Genomic DNA, 20,865 nt, shown 5'->3' with positions numbered 1-20,865 from the left:
TTATTTATCAGTGATCGGTGTAATTTTGTTAAAAATATCTCTATTCATTTCAGAAGCTGGTGGTTTGTGAATCTGCCTGTGATATTTTTTGGAAATGAGTCGGGGGCTCTGACCTTTGCAATGTCGGATGGGGAGGAGATTGCATTAAATTTGCGGAAGTATTAGCGGGTGTGGCTTTAAGACACACACAGACAGACAACCTGGTGTATTTGATGAAGATTTTGCTTTGGTTTGTGTTGTTGTTGTTGTTGCAAAATGCGAGCAGATTGAAGTGAGAAGCAGCCGCCCTGGAGAGGGGGGTCTTTGGGTGGGGTGGGGAATTGTTGCAAAGTGATAGATGGAGGAAAGGGGAGTGAGTGAGGGATCGGGAGGTGGAACAGCAGTAACTGGAAGGCGGATAAACAGTTAATGCAATAATAATAATTCAGCTGCAAAACACACACACACACCCAACGTGCACCGGTCTTGCAATGATGAATCCGCAGGCTGCGTCCGATTTTGTTCTGCTTCATGTTGTTGCTCCGGATTTGGAGGCGAGCGGCGGCTCCGGGATCAGGACCGGGATCAGGACCGGGATCGGGGTGAAGCCGCTGCCCTCGGACGGGAGCCGCCGCCCGGTTACATTGTTACAAGATGCCGCCTGCAAACTGCAACATTTCGACTTCCCGGGAACAAAAGGATCGCGGCCGCAGCTGATGGTTTTCCGCAACCTGGTGCAAGCGGAGGACGGAGCGGCCCCGGGAACCGGCAGCGGCCCCGGGGACGGCACCGGGGACAATGTGGAGCCGGGCCGGCTCCGGCTCAGCTTCCCCCGGGTGAAGCCGGGCCCGTCTCCCCCCCGCTCGCCGGGCTGCTGCCCCCGGCAGGAGGAGCGGGTCTTCGACCTGGCCCGGGACTTTGGCGGCTTCTCGGTGGCAGGAGGCGGGGGAGAGTGGCCCGGGCCACCGGGCTGTGAGTGCTCGGCACTGGGAGCCTCGGGCCACAGCCCCCGCTCCGCGGCCGAGGAACCGACCGAGACGAGCGACGCGGTGCTGGTGCTGGAGGGGATCGAGCCCGGGGTGGGCGGCCTGGACATCGGCGCTTGTGAGCCGGAGCCGCCGCCGGCAGCGGCGAGAACCCCGCAGCTCCTCCCGGAGCAGGACAGCAGGCCCCCGGGGACAGGCAGCAACACACACTGCCCCCGGCTGCAGCAGGAGACCAAGGTGCGGCTGGCCCGGTGCTGCAGCTCCCCAAGCACCTCCCTGAGAGACGGCGAGGACAAGCTGCTGTACCGCCTGCCCGCAAAATCCCGCAAGAGTTCGCTGAAAATCCGCCTCAGTAAACTCTTCCGAACTAAAAGCTACAACGGCGGCAGCGGAGACCCTGCAGCGAAACGGCATTCAATGGAGCTGGAGACACCGGCTGGATGCTTACATCTCTCCAAACTGCAGCAGGGATATGACATGAGAAGGTATCAGTCCTTATTCCTGTGTGTCTGTCTCAGCTGTTCTGGGGGGGGGCTTTAAGTTATCATGTTGCAGCAGAATGCAACATTTTATCAGTAAAGCGCACTGATAGGTGGGTGAAATTCAAATGCTGTCCAGGTGAGAAACAGCCAGCAGGATAATCATGGGTTTAAATCTAGGCTGACACTCCAGAGCAGTACTGAGGGAGTGTTGCACTGTCGGATGAGACGGTAAACCGAGGTCCCAGCTGCTGGCTCGGGTGGATGTGAAAGAGCCCATGGCACTGTTTTGAATGAGAGCAGGGAAGTTCTCCTCCAGTGTCCTGGCTAATATTTATACCTGGAATCAATATCATAGTAACCGGATAATCTGCTTTTAATTGTGTTGTTGTTTGTGGGAGCTTGCTGTGCGCAAATTGGCTGCGGTTTCCTACCTTACAACAGTGACTACACTTCAAAAGTACTTTATTGGCTGTAAAGCACTTTGAGACCTCCAGTTGTGAGGAGCACTATATCAATGCAAGTCTTTTTCAAATTGTGTTTATGGACAGAGCTCTTTGAGCTATATAACTGTAGGCTGAAGTTTCAGCAGTTACAGATACATCACTGGTGGGAGCAATTTGAATTAAGAAGTCACTTTAAAAAAAAAAGTGTGACATGACATTAATGTGTATTGTCTTAACATTGGATTTTTTCTTTAGTGGAGTAGTAGCAATGCCCTAAATTTGTTTAAAATTATGAATGGTTTTGACAGAGTAATTAAGAAGAAATTGTTTCCAACAGCAGAAGGGTTGGTAAGCAGAGGACACTGATGTAAGGTTATTAAAAGAACCAGAGGTGACATGAGGAAACATATATTTTTACAGAGTTGTTATGATCTGGAATGAACTTGCCTGAAAGGTGATAGAAGCAGATTCAGTTACCTTCAAAAGAGAATTGGACAAATACTTGAAAGGAAAAAAAAATACAGAGCAACCGGGAAAGCAGAGGGGAGTGGAGTTAATTGAGCTCTACCAAAGAGCCAGCACAGGTACAATGGGCTAATGGCCTCCTTCTGTGCTGTCTCATTTAATGATTGTATAATATATCCAGTGGCACAGCAGTAATGTAATGATGGCTTGTTGGTGTGTGCTCCCTCCTAGTTCAGGTGCAGGAATGTCACAGAATCTTCCCAAGCTCTTGGGTTGAGTTCAACTGCTTTTATACACTAGCCCAAGAATGCATTGCAGCTGACATAACAAGACAGTAATGTCAGTTATCAGAGGGGAGCGATCAAAAGAGATTCGTGTATATTAAATGGACCCACTGTCAATCTTCTCAACATCTTGCCCAGCCTAATAATGCAGGAAGAAATATAATTTGAGAACTGCCCCCCCCCCACAATTCCCACCCCCACTCCCAATCACCCCTGCTTCCCCTGCCAATTTTCTCCTGAAAGTAGTGAGTCATGCTGAGCTACTATTTTTGTTCTAATAGTCAAACCTCATGGTGTGGGACTGGTGTCATAGACCCAAGTAACCGAGGTGGCCTGGTTGCTTTTCCTGGAAGACATTAGTTATCGCTGTTGAAATTTTTACAGCAGCTTTTGTGCTCAGTCTTCGCAGTGTCAGCTCACAAAAGAGCAGGTTCATAGAATTCACTTTCACAACTTGCCAGAATAGGATTTACTAAATTCAATTTCAAATAAAAAATCTGGAAATTGTAACATTTTTGAAGACCTAGTATCATCAGTAAAAGTGACCCTGAAGCTGTTGATTTGTGTTGCGGCAATCTAATTGGCTCACCTGATGTTCTTTAGAGAAGGAAACCAAATCTAATTGGCTCGCTAATGTTCTTTAGGGAAGGAAACCTGTTGTATCTTACCCGGTCTAATCTGGATGTGATTCCAGTCCTATACCAATGTGGTTGACTCTTAACTGCCCCTGAAGTGGCCTAGTAAGCCAAACTGCTAGAAAGACCACCACCTTCTCAAGGGCACTGGGGATGGGCAATAATTGTCAGTGATGTCTACATCCCAAGACTTCATTTTAAACAGTTGGCGTGGTGGGATTTGAACTCATAGTTGCTGTGTTGCTCATCCAGTACCACAACCGCAAGGCTACAGTACCCTGTGGTTTGATTCTGTAGATGGCAATGGCCCACGCTGAACTGGTCATACTTAACCTGCATGGTCAGAGCCATGCTGCTATTTAATGGTTGAACAACTGGATAAATTGCAGTCGAGCCTGAAAACATACTTACTTGCAGTCTACACACTTCTCACTTCACAGCTGGGATCACTAGCTGACTTTCCTGTTCATTAGTCTAAGGATGCTCAGAACAATTGTAGCAGCCAATACTGCCACCATTCCTGAGAGGAGCTAACTTCACCAGTGGGTATCAAAATGAGAGCTTTCTTAATCTGTAACATAACTATTGTCATAGTTTGTTCCTTAGAGAGTAATGTATAATATAATGCAAGATTGATACAACAATTGAATAACACAAGGAAATATAATAAATGTGGTATATTTGGTCTGTCCATGAGTTTGTATTTTACTGGTAGTCATGGAACAGCTGTTTAATTACAACAAAAGAGTTGAGAAGTGTTTGCAGCTGCATTGTATGGGATTTTTAAATTAATATGTGAATGGTTGACCTTGCAGTAAATCAGCAGGTCACTTCATTAAGGACATTACACCATGTCAACATAATGCTGCTAAAGTGTAGGTGTGTATCCCTTTAAGGCAACAAAGTCAAATTGCTCTTCACTCTTAAAGCGAAAGATTAGGTCAGTTAGGGCGGCACAGTGGTTAGCACCGCAACCTCACAACTCCAGTGACCCGGGTTCGGTTCTGGGTACTGTCTGTGTGGAGTTTGCAAGTTCTCCCTGTGACCACGTGGGTTTCCACCGGGTGCTCCGGTTTCCTCTCACATGCCAAAGACTTGCAGGTTGGTAGGTAAATTGGCTATCATTAAAAAATTGCCCCTAATGTAGGTAGGTGGTAGGAGAATTGAGGGAAGGTGAGGATGTGAGAGGGAAAATGGGATTAATGTAGGATTAGTATAAATGGGTGGCTGATGGTGGGCTGAAGGGCCTGTTTCGGTGCTGTATCTCTCTATGACTCTAATTAAAGGCCAAGCTGTAGATCAGAATCTTGGCTTTGTTTGTGGGAAAATCAATTTAGGAAGCTGTAGATATTCTGGCTTCATTAAGTGTGATATAGAAATTTGCATTAGACAAAGTATATGACGTCTGGATTGATGACCTGTTTTGAATATAGCACCAGTACTATAGCTCACAGTGAGTCAGAGAATGTTTTAAAATAATTGAGATTTTATTGCCAAAGTCTGTTGGGAAAAGTATTACAGGAAGTTCCTATGACAATTATAGGAAGTACTGTTCTATGCTAGATTGTTTTATATATTACAGAAAAATGCTTATTTTAAAAAAGGGAAATTTCGGAATGACTGTTCACTTTCGTTGAGGTACGAACCAGTCTCGGTCTTATATATTTTGGGGGGAGATTGTGAAATTGAGGAGCCGAGGCCCACGAAGCAGGGGCCCAGCAGCATGGAAAAGCGCAGGAGAGACGCAAAGATAAACTGTACTAGTTAGTGACGCCAAACATGGATTTAAAAAAAAACACCTGGGATGAAGGAGGGAGTGAAGTTATGAGTTGACATTTTGAGATTCTGGAAAAGAGCCAGTTAAGAGCAGGAGGTGATTTAATGAGCTCGACATAGTGAGGGTTCATGGAAGGTTAGGAGGAGTGTTGTAGGATGTGATATTTGGAGTTTGGGAGGGATAAGCAGGGAAAGTTTGGCAGAGCATTGACTGCAGTGATATTGATATTAAGTTGAGAAAGATGGTAATGGAGAGAGAGGTGTCATTGACGCAGCTCTGCAGCGATAAACTGAGGCTCTGTTCAAATCGGTTCAAGTTGGCCCAAATCCTTCGGAGAGCTGCCTTGCTGAATCCTGCCCGACCTTTCGACTTTCATGCTCTTTTCCTCACCATCCATTCGGTTTAACAAAATTCTAATGCAAATTGGCTGTGGGAGGCAGCATCCAACACGACAGCGGAGCTAGTATGTGAAAGTAGAACAAAATTCAGACCTCTGTTAACTCCATGGACAGAAGGGATTCTGAGTTAAGGAAGTATTTATGCATATATGGAGTTAGATTGCCGATCAGTCATGATCTCACTGAACGTCGGAACCAGCGCAAGGGGCTGACTGGCCCACTCTTGTGTCTTGGGCTCAGACACTGGCCGAATGGCAGTCTTCTGTGCTGTGTGATTCTGTGACTTTGAAGATGGAGGTAATGGTTTGAAATAGTGCAGGGTGCTTATTATCAAGACAATGATTATTGTGGTACAGAGGTGAAATCAAGTAGCAGGGGGGGGGATATTCGTGGCAATTCTGTGATTTTTAAGGAGGGAAGGAGAAGTGGGGGACATAAGCCGTGGCAAAATAATTTGGTAAGGCCCCACTTCCTCGTTGCTGGTGTGATATGACCGAGTCTCAAACTTGACACAAATGGTAAGCTTTAATGAACCCACATTTGCTGGCACCCCAATACCTTTAATAGGCAGTTGTACTGCCTGGTGCAGTACTGAATTACATAGAATAGTCCCAGGTTTGCACTGCCAGCATTCACTACACAGTCTGATAAGAATCACAGCTATAGGGCGAGCTACTGGTTAGCAACTGTGCAACTGTATCAAAGCAAGAGTCAGGAGAGGAGGCAAATGGTTCATAAAATACTGAGATGGCATGAAAGTGAATGTTACAGAAATGTGCACAACCTTTGCCAGTTCTGATCAAAGGTCACAGACCTGAAACGTTAACTGTGCTTCTCTTTCCACAGATGCTGTCTGACCTGCTGTGTATTCCCAGCACTTTCTGTTTTTATTACAGAAATGTGCATGTTGTCCGAGGAGCCTATGTTTCCAGATGTCACTAAACTTAGCCGCAGTGGCCAGTGTGCGATGATCCAAAGGAATCTGGACAGGCTGGGTCAGTGGGTAGATGGAAATTTTTAAATTATTCGTTCATGGGATATGGGCATCGCTGGCTAGGCCAGCATTTAGTGCCCATCCCTAATTGCCCTCAAGAAGGTGGTGATGAGCTGCCTTCTTGAACTGCTGCAGTCCATGTGGGGTAGGTACACCCACAGTGCTGTTAGGAAGGGAGTTCCAGGATTTTGACCCAGCGACAATGAAGGAACAGCGATATAGTTCCAAGTCAGGATGGTGTGTGACTTGGAGGGGAACTTGCAGGTGGTGGTGTTCCCATGCATCAGCTGCCCTTGTCCTTCTAGGTGGTAGAGGTCGCGGGTTTGGAAGGTGCTGTTTAAGGAGCTTTGGTGCATCTTGTAGATGGTACACACTGCTGCCCCTGTGCATCGGTGGTGGAGGGAGTGAATGTTTGTGGATGGGGTGCCAATCAAGCGGTCTGCTTTGCCCTGGATGGTATTGAGCTTCTTGAGTGTTGTTGGAGCTGCACCCATCCAGGCAACATGGACTATTGTAAAGTCATGAGTTAAGGTGAGAAAGATAACAAAATGTATTAGATATTAAAATTGGGTTGAGCTTCAGCTAGTGGACTATCAAAGAGAATTGGGCATTATGTTTGTTAGGGCATCAAACCCATTGGTTCCATGTTCACAAATGTTTGAGAAAAGATGCATTGCTAGTGTTGTGAATTATATGTCGAAGGAGGTGATTTTGACTTTAAATCCGGCTTGATAAGGCGGTATATGGAGCACTGGGTTTTCTTTGGTCCTAGTATGACAAAATAATTATTAGAGGGAGTCCAGAAGAGGTGTCATGGGGCTGAGTCATGAGGAATGATGGTTCACATTGGGGCATTTTGGAATGGGGAAAGAGGATGAGGATCGAGTCTCAACAGAGAGGCATTTTATACAATGGAAAATTTTGATCCCGTCCTCAAACCTCTAAGCTTGAGCTCTTCCAAAACTCTTCTGCCTGGATTCTAACTGGCACTGAGTCCCATTCACCCATAATGCCTGTGCTCATTGACCTGCATTGGTTCGCAGTCCAGCAAAGCCTCAGATTTAAAATTTATCATCCAATGTATCCAAGGCTTCACTTACCCTTTCTCTGTAGCCTCCTCCAGCCCTACAACATGCTGAGAAATCAGTGGCTCTGGCCTCTCGAGCATCCTCCCCTTCTGTCGCTCCACCTTTGGCAACTGTACCATCAGCTGTCTAGTCTGTAAGCTCTGGAGGACCTTCCCCAAACCTCTGTGCCTCACTCTTGTCCTTTAAGACTCCACTTAAAACTGACCTCTTTTGACCAAGCATTTGGTCACCTGTCCTATTCTCTCCTCCTTTGGATTGATGCCAATTTTACTCCTGTGAAACACCTTGGGACATTTTAATACATCGGAGGTGCTATATAAATGCAAGTTGTTGTTGTTCCTCCCTTCACCACAGGATTCAAGAACTCAGCGACAAGTTAAGGATGCCAAAGAGTAGAAAGCTTTGGCAACATTTTTTGGATGGGTGGGCTAAATGGACCAATGGGTGATCTACTGGCTAAGACTGGCTATGTTACTTTGTCTTATTGTTTATCAACAACAACTTTCATTCCTATAGCATCTTTAACAGAGTAAAACATACCACATGGTCATTATTACATTTCTGTTTGTGGGAGCTTGCTGTGCAAAGGTTGGCTGCCGCATTTCCTACATTACAATAGTGACTACGCTTCAAAAATACTTCAGTGGCTGTGACGTGCTTTGGAAAGTCTTGAGGTCGTGAAAGGTTCTACATAAACGCAAGTTCCAGGACTGTTTGCTTTTAATTTGCCACTTTTTATTTAAATCTGTGATTGTATCTTATGGCCGAGCGCAGCGATTCCCGCAGCAGGAAAGGAAATTGCAAGTCAGGCGGAGCTAAGCAGAAAGGAAATAGAACTGGAAACACCAAACAGCTCAGCCAGTGCCTGAAATAGGAAGAGTAGGCTGACAATTTGGCAGGAGCACTCGTCCTGTCTGATGAAGGGACCCATCCATATTGTTAATCGTCTTTTCTCTTTTGGAGACTGACTGATCTACTGTACATTTGCTGTGTGTTCTGATTTTTTTATTTTGCTTTTAAAGCCAAACTAATGGTTGCCACTGTCAACTAAGTTCTCAGCATGACAGAAACCAATTCATTACTATTATTACAGATGTGCCTCTGCGGATTATAAAGTTGCTGTGATATAGAACTGTAAATTGGAGTAAAGGAGGGATAGCCAGCTGGCAGGCAGTTTCCTCAGATAAGTTAATTGATAAAAGAACCAGGGGGGTAATTTTTTATATATATATATATATATATATATATATATATATATGAGATACGGTGATCTGGAATGCACCACATCAGTAGGTGGTGAAGATTCCATAGTAACTTTCAAAAGGGAATGGGGTAAATACTTGAAGGGGAGAAATTTGCAGGGCTATGGGGAAACAGGAAGAGTGGGCCTGAGTGGATAGTTCTTTCAACGAGCTAGCACAGGCATGAAGGGTTGAATGGCCTCCATCTGTGATGTATCATTCTCTGATTCTAAGCAGCTTCGAAAGGCTGAATTTTACAACGAGCATTTATAAATAGGCAGTGATTTTTTAAAAATTTCTTTTGCAAAATAATAAACTCTGGTCCTTTGATCCTTCCGGGCCTGTCAGAAGATATTAATTGGAGAGGAAGCAGTCACCTTGGATGTTCATTTGTTGCAGCTTATTATTGTTTAATTCGGGGTAAAGTTGAGTGAATTGGAAAAAAAAACCTTCTCCTATGTAATTACACAGGAGCTCAATCTGGATCAAATCGAGTTGATTATGGAGTGGATCATTTGTCGCCAGTAAGAATTTAGAAATAGATGTAAATCAGGAAATGGGAGGGAGGGAGGAACTCAAGAAAATGACAATCACCAGGGATGTGGTACTGAGCAAATTGTTGGAGCTGCGGGCTGACAAATCCTCGGGTCCTGATGGACTGCATCCGAGGGTCTTAAAAGAAGTGGCGAGTGAGATAGTTGATGCGTTGGTTTTGATTTTCCAAAATTCCCTAGCTTCGAGGAAGGCTCCATTAGATTGGAAAATAGCGAATGTCACTCCTTTATTCGAAAAGGGAGGGAGATAGAAAGCAGGAAACTACAGGACAGTTAGCTTAATATCTGTCAAAGGGAAAATGTTAGAAACTATTATTAAAGACATTATAGCAGGGCATTTAGAAAAATTCAAGGTAATCAGGCAGAGTGTGAAAGGGAAATCATGTTTAACCAATTTATTGGAGTTCTTCGAGGAAATGACATGTGTTTTGGATAAAGGGGAACTGGTGGATGTATTGTACTTAGATTTCCAGAAGGCATTTGATAAGGTGCCACATCAAAGGTTATTGCAAAAAATAAAAGCTCATGGTGTAGGGGGTAACATATTGGCATGAATAGAAGATTGGCTAGCTAACAGGAAACAGAGTGTAGGCATAAATGGGTAATTTTCTGGTTGGCCAGATGTAATGAGTGGTGTACCACAGGGATCAGTGCTGGGGCTTCAACTTTTTACAATTTATATAAATGACTTGGATGAAGGGACCGAAGGTACGGTTGCTAAATTTGCTGATGACACAAAGATAGGTCGGAAAGTAACTTGTGAAGAGGACATAAGGAGGCTACAAAGGGATATAGATAGGTTAAGTGAGTGGGCAAAGATCTGGCAAATGGAGTATAATGTGGGAAAATGTGATATTGTCCATTTTGGCAGGAAGAATGTGGAGTAATCAGTTCAGCCATGAACTTACTGAATGGCGGAGCAGGCTCGAAGGGTTGTATGTTTGTATGTAACTTACAAATTTGTACAGTAACAGGCATGAAGTGACCCTCTGTTCCTTTCAGCCTGTCCCAAGCAATTTATGAAACCTTGTGCACCACAATATATATACTCTGCACCCTAATGAAACCATGTGACATCCTGGGAGAGGTAAGAAACCAGATGAAAAACCCAGGCCAATTTGGGGGAAGATAATTATGGGAAATTTGTCCAAATGCACAAGTAAGTGTGATGGAATACTCTCCACTTGACTGGATGGGTGCAGTTCCAGCAACACTCAAGAAGCTCAACACCATCCAGGATAAAGCAGCCCGCTTGACTGGCACCCCATGTCTTAAACATTCACTCCCTCCACCACCGATGCAAAGTGGCAGCAGTGTGTACCATCTACAAGATGCACTGCAGCAACACACCAAGGCTCCTTAGACAGCACTTTCCAAACCCGTGACTCTACCACCCAGAAGAACAAGGGCAGCAGATGCCTGGGAACACCACCACCTGCAAGTTCCCCTCCAAGCCACATGCCATCCTGACTTGGAACTATATCGCCATTCCTTCACTGTTGCTGGGTCAAAATCCTGGAACTCCCTTCCTAATAGCACTGTGGGTGTACCTACACCTCAAGGACTGCAGTGGTTCAACAAGGCAGCTCACCACCACTTCTGAAGGGTAATAAATGCTGGCCTAACCAGCGACACCTACATCATCAACAAATTTTTAAAAATTGGCAAAAAACAGTGAGAGGAAATGATTTAACACAGCGAATTCCTAAGATTTGGAATGCACTGCCTGAAAGGGTGATGGAAACAGATTCAATACTAAGTAGGATATATACTTGAAAAGGAAAATTTTGCAAGGCTACGGGGAAGCAGGGGAGTGGGACTAACAGGATGGCTCTCGAAGGAGCTAGCACAGGTATGATGGGCTGAATGGCATCCTTCTCTGCTGCGGGATTCCATAATATTTCCAAACTCCTGGAATGGTATTGCTGCTTCACTTCACATTCCTTAGTACAATGTTCAGAATTAAAAATAGGAATTGTTTAAAGTACACAGCAGATCAATCTGTGTGCATAGAGAGAAAAGACGGGGTCAAAGCTTCAGTTGCAAACCTACCAGAGCTGCTTTGAAGTTTCAGGTATGCTCCCCAGAATGTGAATCCATCTTTTGTCTTTATAGATGCTGGCTGGCCTGCTGTGTCTTTTCCAGCATTTGTTGCTTTTTCTTATTAACCAGTTTCAAAACTTGTTTCAGAGAGAGTGTAAAGATTAAACAGAGACCTCAATGCCACACCACATTCCAATTCACCAGTGTCACTCTCTCCAAATGTAGATCCAAATATCAATTTTAGCAATTTAATCAGAGCATTTACCCCTATTCAATGTTATATACTGGGGCACATCAGCCACATAACCAGGTATATTATCAGTGGAATAAAATCTTACATTATATAACACATCGAGGAAGCAGGGATTGTAGTCACTCCAGTAACATAATGTTAATTTTTTTCCCACTGAGAAATCTAGATCAATGGATGAGGCCCATAATGAAGAGCAGTATCAAGTTGTTTTTAATTCATTAATGGGATGTGGGCATCATTGGCAAGGCCAGCATTTATTGCCCATCTCTAATTGCCCTTGAGAAGGCGGTAGTGAGCTGCCTTCTTGAACCGCTGCAGTCCATGTGGGGTAGGTACACCCACTGTGCTGTTAGGAAGGGAATTCCAGGATTTTGCTCCAGCGACAGTGAAGGAACGGCGATTTAGTTCCAAGTCAGGATGTTGTGCGGGTTGGAGGGGGAAACTTGCAGGTGGTGGTGTCAAGAATTGGAGGCAGGCAGAACTCATGACTGTACTCGCAGAGAGTAGAGTCTATTTAGACAGTGCACTACAGCTAACAATCTACAGAGTCTATTTAAAAAAATGTTTCCACAAACCACAGCAAACAAACCTCCATAATCAAAGCTACAACAACATCTTCCAATAAAAGCAGGTTGATTTTTCCAGCAAAATTCAGCGAGTGGACAACAGTTATGTACAAATGATGTGTGCAAAATCAATGCCTGCCACTTAGTGCAGTGCAGTCTTCAGGCACAATTGACAGGGGAAATTATCCAATTATCTCTATTCTGGCCAGGGATACTGGTGTCACTCAATTTAGCCTAAAATACATGGGCCATATACCTGTGGGAATTGTAGTGGATTGCAGACAACACAACTACTCTAATGACAGCTACCTGCCGTGGCGAAAGCTTGTTTGGAGATTTCAGAAGGCAGGCTTGAGTTAATTGTAAATACCTGCAGAGTCTCTGCATTTGACATTTGCATCACTACTGGGATAAGTAAAATTTAATTGGGACAAGTGTATGCCTTGCAGTGCTCGTCTCTGAGGAACTTTATTGACACACTATCTTAGAGTTGAGCAAGAAATTAACCATACCCCTGTCGCATGGTAATTTTTTATTTTCCAATATGAGCCTTTTATTTCTCCCTTTCCCAATTTTCTCGGTATTAACTGTTGCTGGGCCACAATTCCAAGGACTTGTGCAGTCTCCAATGCTTTCTTCCTCGTTGAACCTATAATCAGGCTACTTGCCTGTGAGGCATCCCAGACGATCCTAATGTCCGTTCAGGCTTTCTGGTATTGTGGTCTGTAAAATTACAAAGGGGTTCTGATCAAGTAGACATAAAGATACACTTGTGGGGGAGTCCAAAACTAGGAGCCATGGATATCAGATAGTCACTAATAAATCCAATAGGGAATTCAGGAGAAACCTCTTAAATGCATCTATGCCAAGAGGAAGCAAGATAAACACATGAGGGCAAAGGGAATAGAAATTGATAGGGTAGAAGGAGGCTCATGTGAATTATAAACACTGGTAGAGAGTAGTGGGGCCGAGTGTGTCTCCTTCAAGTATTGAGGCCCATTGTAACATGTCCACTAAGATCCATCAACTCAATGCTAACAGGAGACTTGGGATCTTCCTGGTCTGTGTGGCTTTAGAAACTTACTGCCTTAACTGGAGCCACTGGGGGAAGTCAAACATTTTTCTTAAAACATGTGCATTAATCCTTCCTCAACTTATTATAAAGTTCTGGGGACTGGAAAATGGGGCCATTATAAAAAGAGGTTTCCCCTTACCCCTTCACCTCTAACCCCTTCACCTTTTCCCCCTCCCCATTACAGTAAATTCCAGATCATCATAACTCACTGCGTTTATAAAAAAAAAACAAATCTCATCTCCCCCCTGGCTTTTTTGCCAATTATCATAAATCTGTGTTCTTGCTTTACTGACCCTCCTACCAAATAGAAAGTTTCTCCTATTTACACTATCAAAATCCCCCCCCCCCCTACACTCAAGCTGTATGCAATCAATATTAACCTGTCCTTTTCTTTCCTAGATTTGATAGACCTGCCATGTATTTGCGGCCTTTTCTGTTTCTCATTCTGGGGGCTGTGGTGCGTTGGGAATTCTAAGTACATGGTTTTGAATGTGTCCCCTGTCCTCTGGAAGGAAAGTTTAATGTTTGTTTTGGTCTCCGGAGAAGACTGATTTATTCCAATGTAGAATTTTATCACATGGTGCAGCATTTGGCTGTCGACACTGGGAAGGTAGATAGAAGATGGCATTCACGGTTTGAGAGAATCGGGGTGGGGGGGGGGGGTGGTGTCTAGAGGGCAATGTATCTGCAAACATCTTTCCATCATCACAACATAGTGCGCAATCTCCAAGACTACTGCTTATCAGTATGCATGTCATTCTCACAAGTACCAGTCTACTCATGTGCGTGTGTGGTAATGAGTATCTGTGCAAACAGTCAAGGAATGGCACAGAAGTCATTTCACCCAGTGGGTAACACTCTCTCCTCTGATTCGGAGGTTGTGGGTTCAAGTCCCACTCCAGAGACTGGAGCACAAAATCCAGGCTGACACCCCTAGTGCTGCAACGTCAGAGGTGATGTTTTTCAGATGAGGTGTTAAATCAAGGCCTCATCTGCCAGCTACGGTGGATCATAAAGATCCCAGGACACAATTTCCAAGAAGAGCAGGGGAATTCTCCCTGGTGTCCTGGCCAATATTCATCCCTCAACCAACATCACTAAAACAGATTATCTAGTCACTATTGCATTGCTGTTTGTGGGATCTTGCTGTGTGCAAATTGGCTGCCACGTTTCCTACATTACAACAGCGGTGACTACACATCAAAAGGTACTTCATTGGCTGTTCAAATCTGACACCAATTATAGTTGCAACATATCCTCTATTGTCTTCAGCCAAGTTTTTTTTATTCATTCCTGGGATGTGCCACTGGCAAGGATGGCATTTGTTGCTCATGTCTAATTGTCCTTGAGAAGGTGGTGCTGAGCCCTCCAGACAAATGCAGTAAAGAACAGAGAAATAAACAATATTACCCTGTTCTTTTTGCTGGGTAGAGATGTTCACGATCCTTTCGATCACGACGCTCTCTCCAGCTTGTTGAAGAATGTCCGAGATCTTTCACAAATACTGTCATTGGAGATTCATTATAGCAGGCTAAGTGTTATTGTGAACGAGGCCCCCAGAAATGGGATATTTCCTTCAAAACATCAGATGCCAACATGATTACCACTTGGGATGTAACTAATAATCCTGAGCTCCATTGTCCCACTTCCTTCTCGAGGCTGCCTTCACAATGTGGCCACAAAAATAAGTTAATGAGCACAATTCACACCGTCTGCACTTTCAGCAGAATCTAAACGGCACCACCAGCTAAATTATACCCTGACACATTTAAACCCTCAAGCATCTGGGAATTAACAACTTTCAACCATTTCATTATTTCTCGCTGCAGTGCAAATCTACAAGCTATATATAAGTATAAAAAAAACCAAAAGCGTCTATCATGCAAGGTTAAATCTAATCTTGTGTATATAAGACTAGGGGATCTTATGTTTTGAAGCACTTTGGGAAGTCCTGAGGTTGTGAAAGGTCCTGTATAAACTGCAAGTCTCGCTTTTAGCCAGTTGAAGTTTAAACCTTTGTCGGTCTCGGGTCAGTAATCTGTCTTGGACGTGATACTAACTTTTGCCAAAGTCTTTTGAGAACTGGGTGTGCCAGAACAAAAATAAAGTTAAGCAATGAAAGAGTTAAAGGTTCTGTTTCCATTTGCCAGTTTGTTGCCAGTGTCGCACTTTGCTGTCAGACTGAATCAGCTAGTAGCTTTGTTATAAGGTTACATTGCAGGGATCTGTGTCTGAGTTGAACCAGGCATTAGAGCTGTTGTCAATCTAACTGCTTTAAACACGGTTACAGCAACCCATCTTCAGGTGCTGGTTTGATTGCTTGCTTGCTTATTTATTTAATTTATTTAGGTGCGAGATCTGAAAGGATTCACTATTGCACCAAGGGTCGAGTTTGAGACTCGGAGACTGCAATCTCTGAATATCCAACAAATCCATAACAACACGGTTCCTGCATATTAAAATCTTCTTTTTAAACTGAATTGGATATGGGAAGGCAGAGGGACAGTAACAAGAAGAAACCACTTGTGATTTTATTGATTACTGATTCCAAAATGAGCACCTTCTTTCTCCAGACTCTAGAATGGTTCTGCAAGTGTCACAGACTGATTTTGAAATGTTTGCAGACATTTAGAAGATTGAAGAGCCGAGAAACAGTAAAATAGCATTCTCTAGGAAATTACTTGAGGAAAGGGCTGAGGGCTTTTTGTTTTTGAAGCTGTGTAATTTTTAGCTTCAGAAATGGCTGATTTTGAGTTTTTCCCTTAGCCTGAATCATAATTGCGTCTGATGATTATTATTAGTGCAGTAACGCTGGAACTGTGGTGCCCTAATAATCACGGAAAAAGCAAAGGGCTTTTCATTAACGTCACTGGCTTGTAGGCAGCTCAGGGTTCTCTGTGACCTGTTGCAGGCTTCTTACTAAATTCACAGGCTAATGGAATGTTTGTGGGACCTGCTTCTCGTACAATGGTTCACACTCTCAGCTCTGAGTCAGGTGTGGATTTAAGCCTCACTCCAGAGACTTATGGGAGCTGGCTGTGCACAAAGTAACAGCCACATTTCCTACGATACAACAGAAACCATTTTTCAAAAGTACTTCACGGACTGTAAAGCACTTTGGGAAATCCTGAGGTCATGAAAGGCACTATATAAATGCAAGGCTTGTTATCTTTTATGATAAACTGCACCCAATATTGCTGCCAGTGCGAAAAAGACTACGTTGTCATTTAAAAACATTACTTGGATTGATATATTAGAATAACCAGGTGTTCGCTGACCAGGGGAGGGTACAGATACAAAACTTCATTAACAAACCATTGATAGTTTTATACCTCCCTAAATCCCTCCCTCTCTCTGCCTCTCTCTCCTCCTTTAAGATGCTCCTTAAAACCTACCTCTGTTTGTTCACCAATATCTCCTTAAGGGGCTCAGTGCAAATTTTATTTAATGCTCCTGTGAAGCACCTTGGGATGTTTAAGGTGCTATTTAAATGCAGTTATTGTTGAAGTGTGTAAGGCAGCAAGTGAATTGAGAACAAAATATTGAAATTATGAAACTAGATAAATGGTAGAAAGAGCTCCCATTTATTTGGTGCCTTTAACGACCTCGGGATATCCCAACCCACTTCATTGACAAGTATTTTTGATGTCTGTGGTTACAGTTGGATTGTGGAAAATCGTGACAGCCAGTATGCGCCAGCAAGGTTCCAAAAATAACAATGTGGCAAAAGGCTGGATAATCTGCATTAATATTAACTGAGGGATAAATATTTTCCCAGAACACCGAGAGAACGCCCCTGTTCTTTAAATCGTGCGGTGGGATGTTTTACGTCCACCTAAGAAAGCAGAAGGGGCCTCAGTTTAACATCTCATTTGAGAAACGTCACCTCGACGGCGCAGCACTCCCACAGTACTGCACTGAAATGTCAGCCTAGATTAAATGCTTAAGTCTCTGGAGTGGTGTTTGAATCCATGACCTGACTCTAATGAAGGAATCCTACTACTGATTCCTGGACTTGGCATGATGTCTTTTGGGAAATGGGAGTGTTTGTGGGAAAATTTATTCTCAGGCAGTTAAATGGGGGAAATAATTGTCCACTGTGGAGTAGATTCTACATGGACTTGAGCTTGATGGGCCAAATGACCTTTTTCATTCCATGCTTCTTGTGGTAAATGGTTAACAGATGTCCAGTGTTGTGTAATGGGCATTTAATACATTAATGGGTCCATCTTGCACTTTGTGCTAATCACTCTGTTAAAATAATGCAAATCCAATAGCTGGGCACTAAAGGTCACACACAGAAGAAATGGAATCCAAGAAACAATCTCTTCTGTTGAGCATTAAAGCAAGCGGACTTTGAGTATATCACAGGGACTCGAGAGCTTATGCTGCCAAAGTGAGAGCATCTGGGCAAACCCAAGGGAACGACCAGTTTCGAGGGGAATGAGAGAAGAATGTTAAAGGTTGATCGAGGTTTTTATGATTTTTGGAAGAAATTGGTAGGTTCGATAGAGTGAAATCTTTTTTCCATTGGTAGGGGACTCTAGGACAAGGTGACAAAACCTTAAAACCAGAGCCAGGTTATTCAGGAGAGAAGTTAGGAAATGTTTCTTCGCACAAATGGTGTGAGAAGTGTGGGACTCTCTCCCACAATGGCGGTAGACGCTAGCTCAATTAATCATTTAAAATCTGAGATCTATAGTTTTTTTTTGCTATCCAGGAGTGTAAAGGAATATGGAGGTAGGGTACAGATCAGCCATGATCTCAATAAATGACAAACCAGGCTGAATGGGCTGAATGGCCTCCTGTTCTTATGTCCTTGAAGATTGGCAAATAATATAAATGCAAATATGTCTCTTTTATTTTCATTGTGTCACCAGGTGTTTTCAGATGGGGGAGGGAAGTGCTTCTGTATCATGATGATGTTTTCGAGCTGTTAGATTACATTTTATTACCTGGTTACGTCCTTATTTATCAGCACGAGTTGAAGAAGGGGGTCGAGTCCATGGGGACTCTGGTGAACAGCAGCAATATTCAGGGTTGTTGCTAGTACCAGTCTAGTCCCCTCAGCACATCAGTAATAACACAGCATGGCCAACACTTGCTCCCAGACTCGCTGCTGAAATGAAGCCTTTCGGTTGCTGACAGGATTCATACTGGGACCTTTTCGTTAATAAATTTGTCCATAGCTTGGATTTTGCTTTGATTGGAGTTCTCTGACCTCAGGAGTGGAAGGATTTTTTTCAATGCAATTTAAAATTAATGAGAAATCTGCTCTCAGAGTTAATTCAGATTTATAATTATATGCAGTGATGAATGACAAGGTAATTTTATTACAGTTTATTCTCGGGATATGGTTGTCACTGGCAAGGCTGCCTTTACTGGCCATCCCTAACTGTCATGGGTAGGTAACACTGGATCTTCTTTAACTGATGTAGCCCATGTACTGATTGTATTAGTTAGAAAAATCCCCAGATTTTGACCCAGCGGCCATAATCTTTTCTGTGCTTGTTATTTGTTATCGTGTTTTAGAGGGAAGCTCTTTGCTGGCAGAGTTTCTGATGAAAGGTCAAAGACCTGAAACGTTAACTCTGCTTCTCTCTTCACAGATGCTGCCAGACCTGCTGAGTATTTCCAGCACTTTTTGTTTCTATTTCAGATTTCCAGCATCTGGAGTATTTTACTTTTATTCTAGTTCTTTATTGGCCTTGGGTTAGTGAATCGTGCTCCCCTTTCCCCATTCTGGTGGTCTGTTTCCTTCTTTTATATGTGTTATAATTGTTTTAAAAGAAGGAATTTTCATTTATGTAGCACCTTTCATGAGCTCAGGATGTCCCAGTGAGTTTCACGTCCAATTAAGTACTTTTGAAGTGTTGTTGCTGTTTTAACATGGGAAAAGGCAGCAGCCTATTTGTGTTTGGCAATATCCCACAAACAGCAATTGGATAAATGACTAATTCAGCTGTTTTTAGTGATGTTGGTCAAGACATGAGGAGAACCCTCCTGCTTTTTTTTTTTTTGAGTGGTGCCATGGGAGTTTTTATGTTCCTCTGAGTTGGCAGTCAGGGACCTCCGTTTCAGTCCCTCGGTACTGCACTGAGGTGTCAGCCTAGATTAGGTGAGGAAGTCTGTGGAGTGGCTTGAACCCATGATCTTCTGATTGAGAGAGGAGAGTGATACCCACGCAGCCACATTTTTTAACCTAAAACGTTGAATTATGTCGGCGCGTCCAGATTTGACAGTGGGTTTGTATGCACTGAAATGTCCAATTTTCTAATGCCAGTGTCCTGCTCTCTTTGAGAAGTTAAACTGAGACCCTGATGAATCAGGTGTCCACTCATGATCCATAGCACCATTCGAAGAGCAGCTGGGTTTCCTGGCCAACATTTCTGCCTCAACCAAAAACAGATTGGGCATTCATCTCTTGGCTGTGTGCAAAATGACTGCCCTGTAACAATAGTAAATGTGCTTCAAAGTAACTCATTGGAGGCCATTTTTATCTAACCAGCCCATTGTCAAATTGACGGGACCGGGTGCAACACTAGTTTTACACTCAGTCTGATTTTACCCTCCACTGAAGTCACTGGAGATTAATATTGCACAGGGGATAGAACTGGTGTTCCGCCCAATCCCGTGAGTTGGGTTAAAATTACCCCCATTGTACATGGAGCATTTTGAGTTGTTGTTGAGCGATGAATGAGGTGCTATATAAATGCAGGTTACTTCATTTTCTGCAGGCTGACTGTTACAGGCCTCACCATGTTCAAGAAGATTCACAAACTTGTTGGTTATGCACACGATTACTCTCTGTGCTGAACTGAAAGTTGGGCTGTAGGAGCTGCCACAGAGGCACTGGGCTGGGGGTAATACCTGGACACATGTCCATTGACAGATGGGAAAAGTTGTAATTAATGACCTTTCATTGGCAATTTCTAATCAATGTGATACTTGTTATCAGACAAAACAGATCAAGTCCTGAGATCCTGAGGCCTTTTAACTTGAATCCAAAACAGTTGTTTTAACCTTGTGTAATGTTTATTGGTCAGCCCACATGTAGAATATTGCAAGCAGTTTATTGATTTAGAGATACAGCACTGAAACAGGCCCTTCGGCCCACCAAGTCTGTGCCGACCATCAACCACCCATTTATACTAATCCTACACTAATCCCATATTCCTACCACATCTCCACCTGTCTCTATATTCCCCTACACCTACCTATATTAGGGGCAATTTATAACGGCCAATTTACCTATCGACCTGCAGGTCTTTGGTGGTGGGAGGAAACAGTTCTAAGTATCTGACCTCCAAAAGGACATTCTCAGAAAGACAAGGATGATTCTGCACGTGTTGGTGTGTTACATTTTTTTGAAGAGGGCTTGCATAAGTTTCAATGGAGAAAGCAAAACAGAGATGAGATTTATCCAGATCATTAAAAAGACGAGGAGAATAGATATTATAAGGTGTCCAAGTCTGCTTCTCTGTGGACCTGTACTTTAGAAGCCAGCTCTACAATTGGAGGATTTCTAGTCGTTGAATAGCATCGATGCATTTAAGGGGAAGCTAGATAAACACAGGAGGGAGAAAGTATTAGAGGGTTATG

At 43.5% G+C, this 20,865-nt stretch overlaps 1 protein-coding gene across 2 annotated transcripts in view; it reads left to right on the top strand.

Annotated features, from left to right (window-relative positions):
• The first annotated feature begins 306 nt into the window (after window positions 1–306).
• The window catches only part of socs7 (suppressor of cytokine signaling 7), a 70,981-nt gene continuing 50,422 nt past the window's right edge, over window positions 307–20,865 (top strand). The window contains exon 1 of one of the 2 annotated variants that reach the window (XM_068013578.1): window positions 307–1,450. In XM_068013578.1, coding sequence (XP_067869679.1) covers window positions 471–1,450 — 980 coding nt within the window. In that variant the 5' untranslated portion in view covers window positions 307–470. The remainder of the gene's footprint in view (window positions 1,451–20,865) is intronic. The other variant, XM_068013577.1, reaches the window with a different exon arrangement.

Source organism: Heterodontus francisci, chromosome 33 (assembly GCF_036365525.1).
Source record: "Heterodontus francisci isolate sHetFra1 chromosome 33, sHetFra1.hap1, whole genome shotgun sequence".
Lineage (NCBI taxonomy): Eukaryota > Metazoa > Chordata > Chondrichthyes > Heterodontiformes > Heterodontidae > Heterodontus > Heterodontus francisci.
Note: the sequence above shows the minus strand (reverse complement) of the source record. Positions and strands in the feature narration are given on the sequence as shown.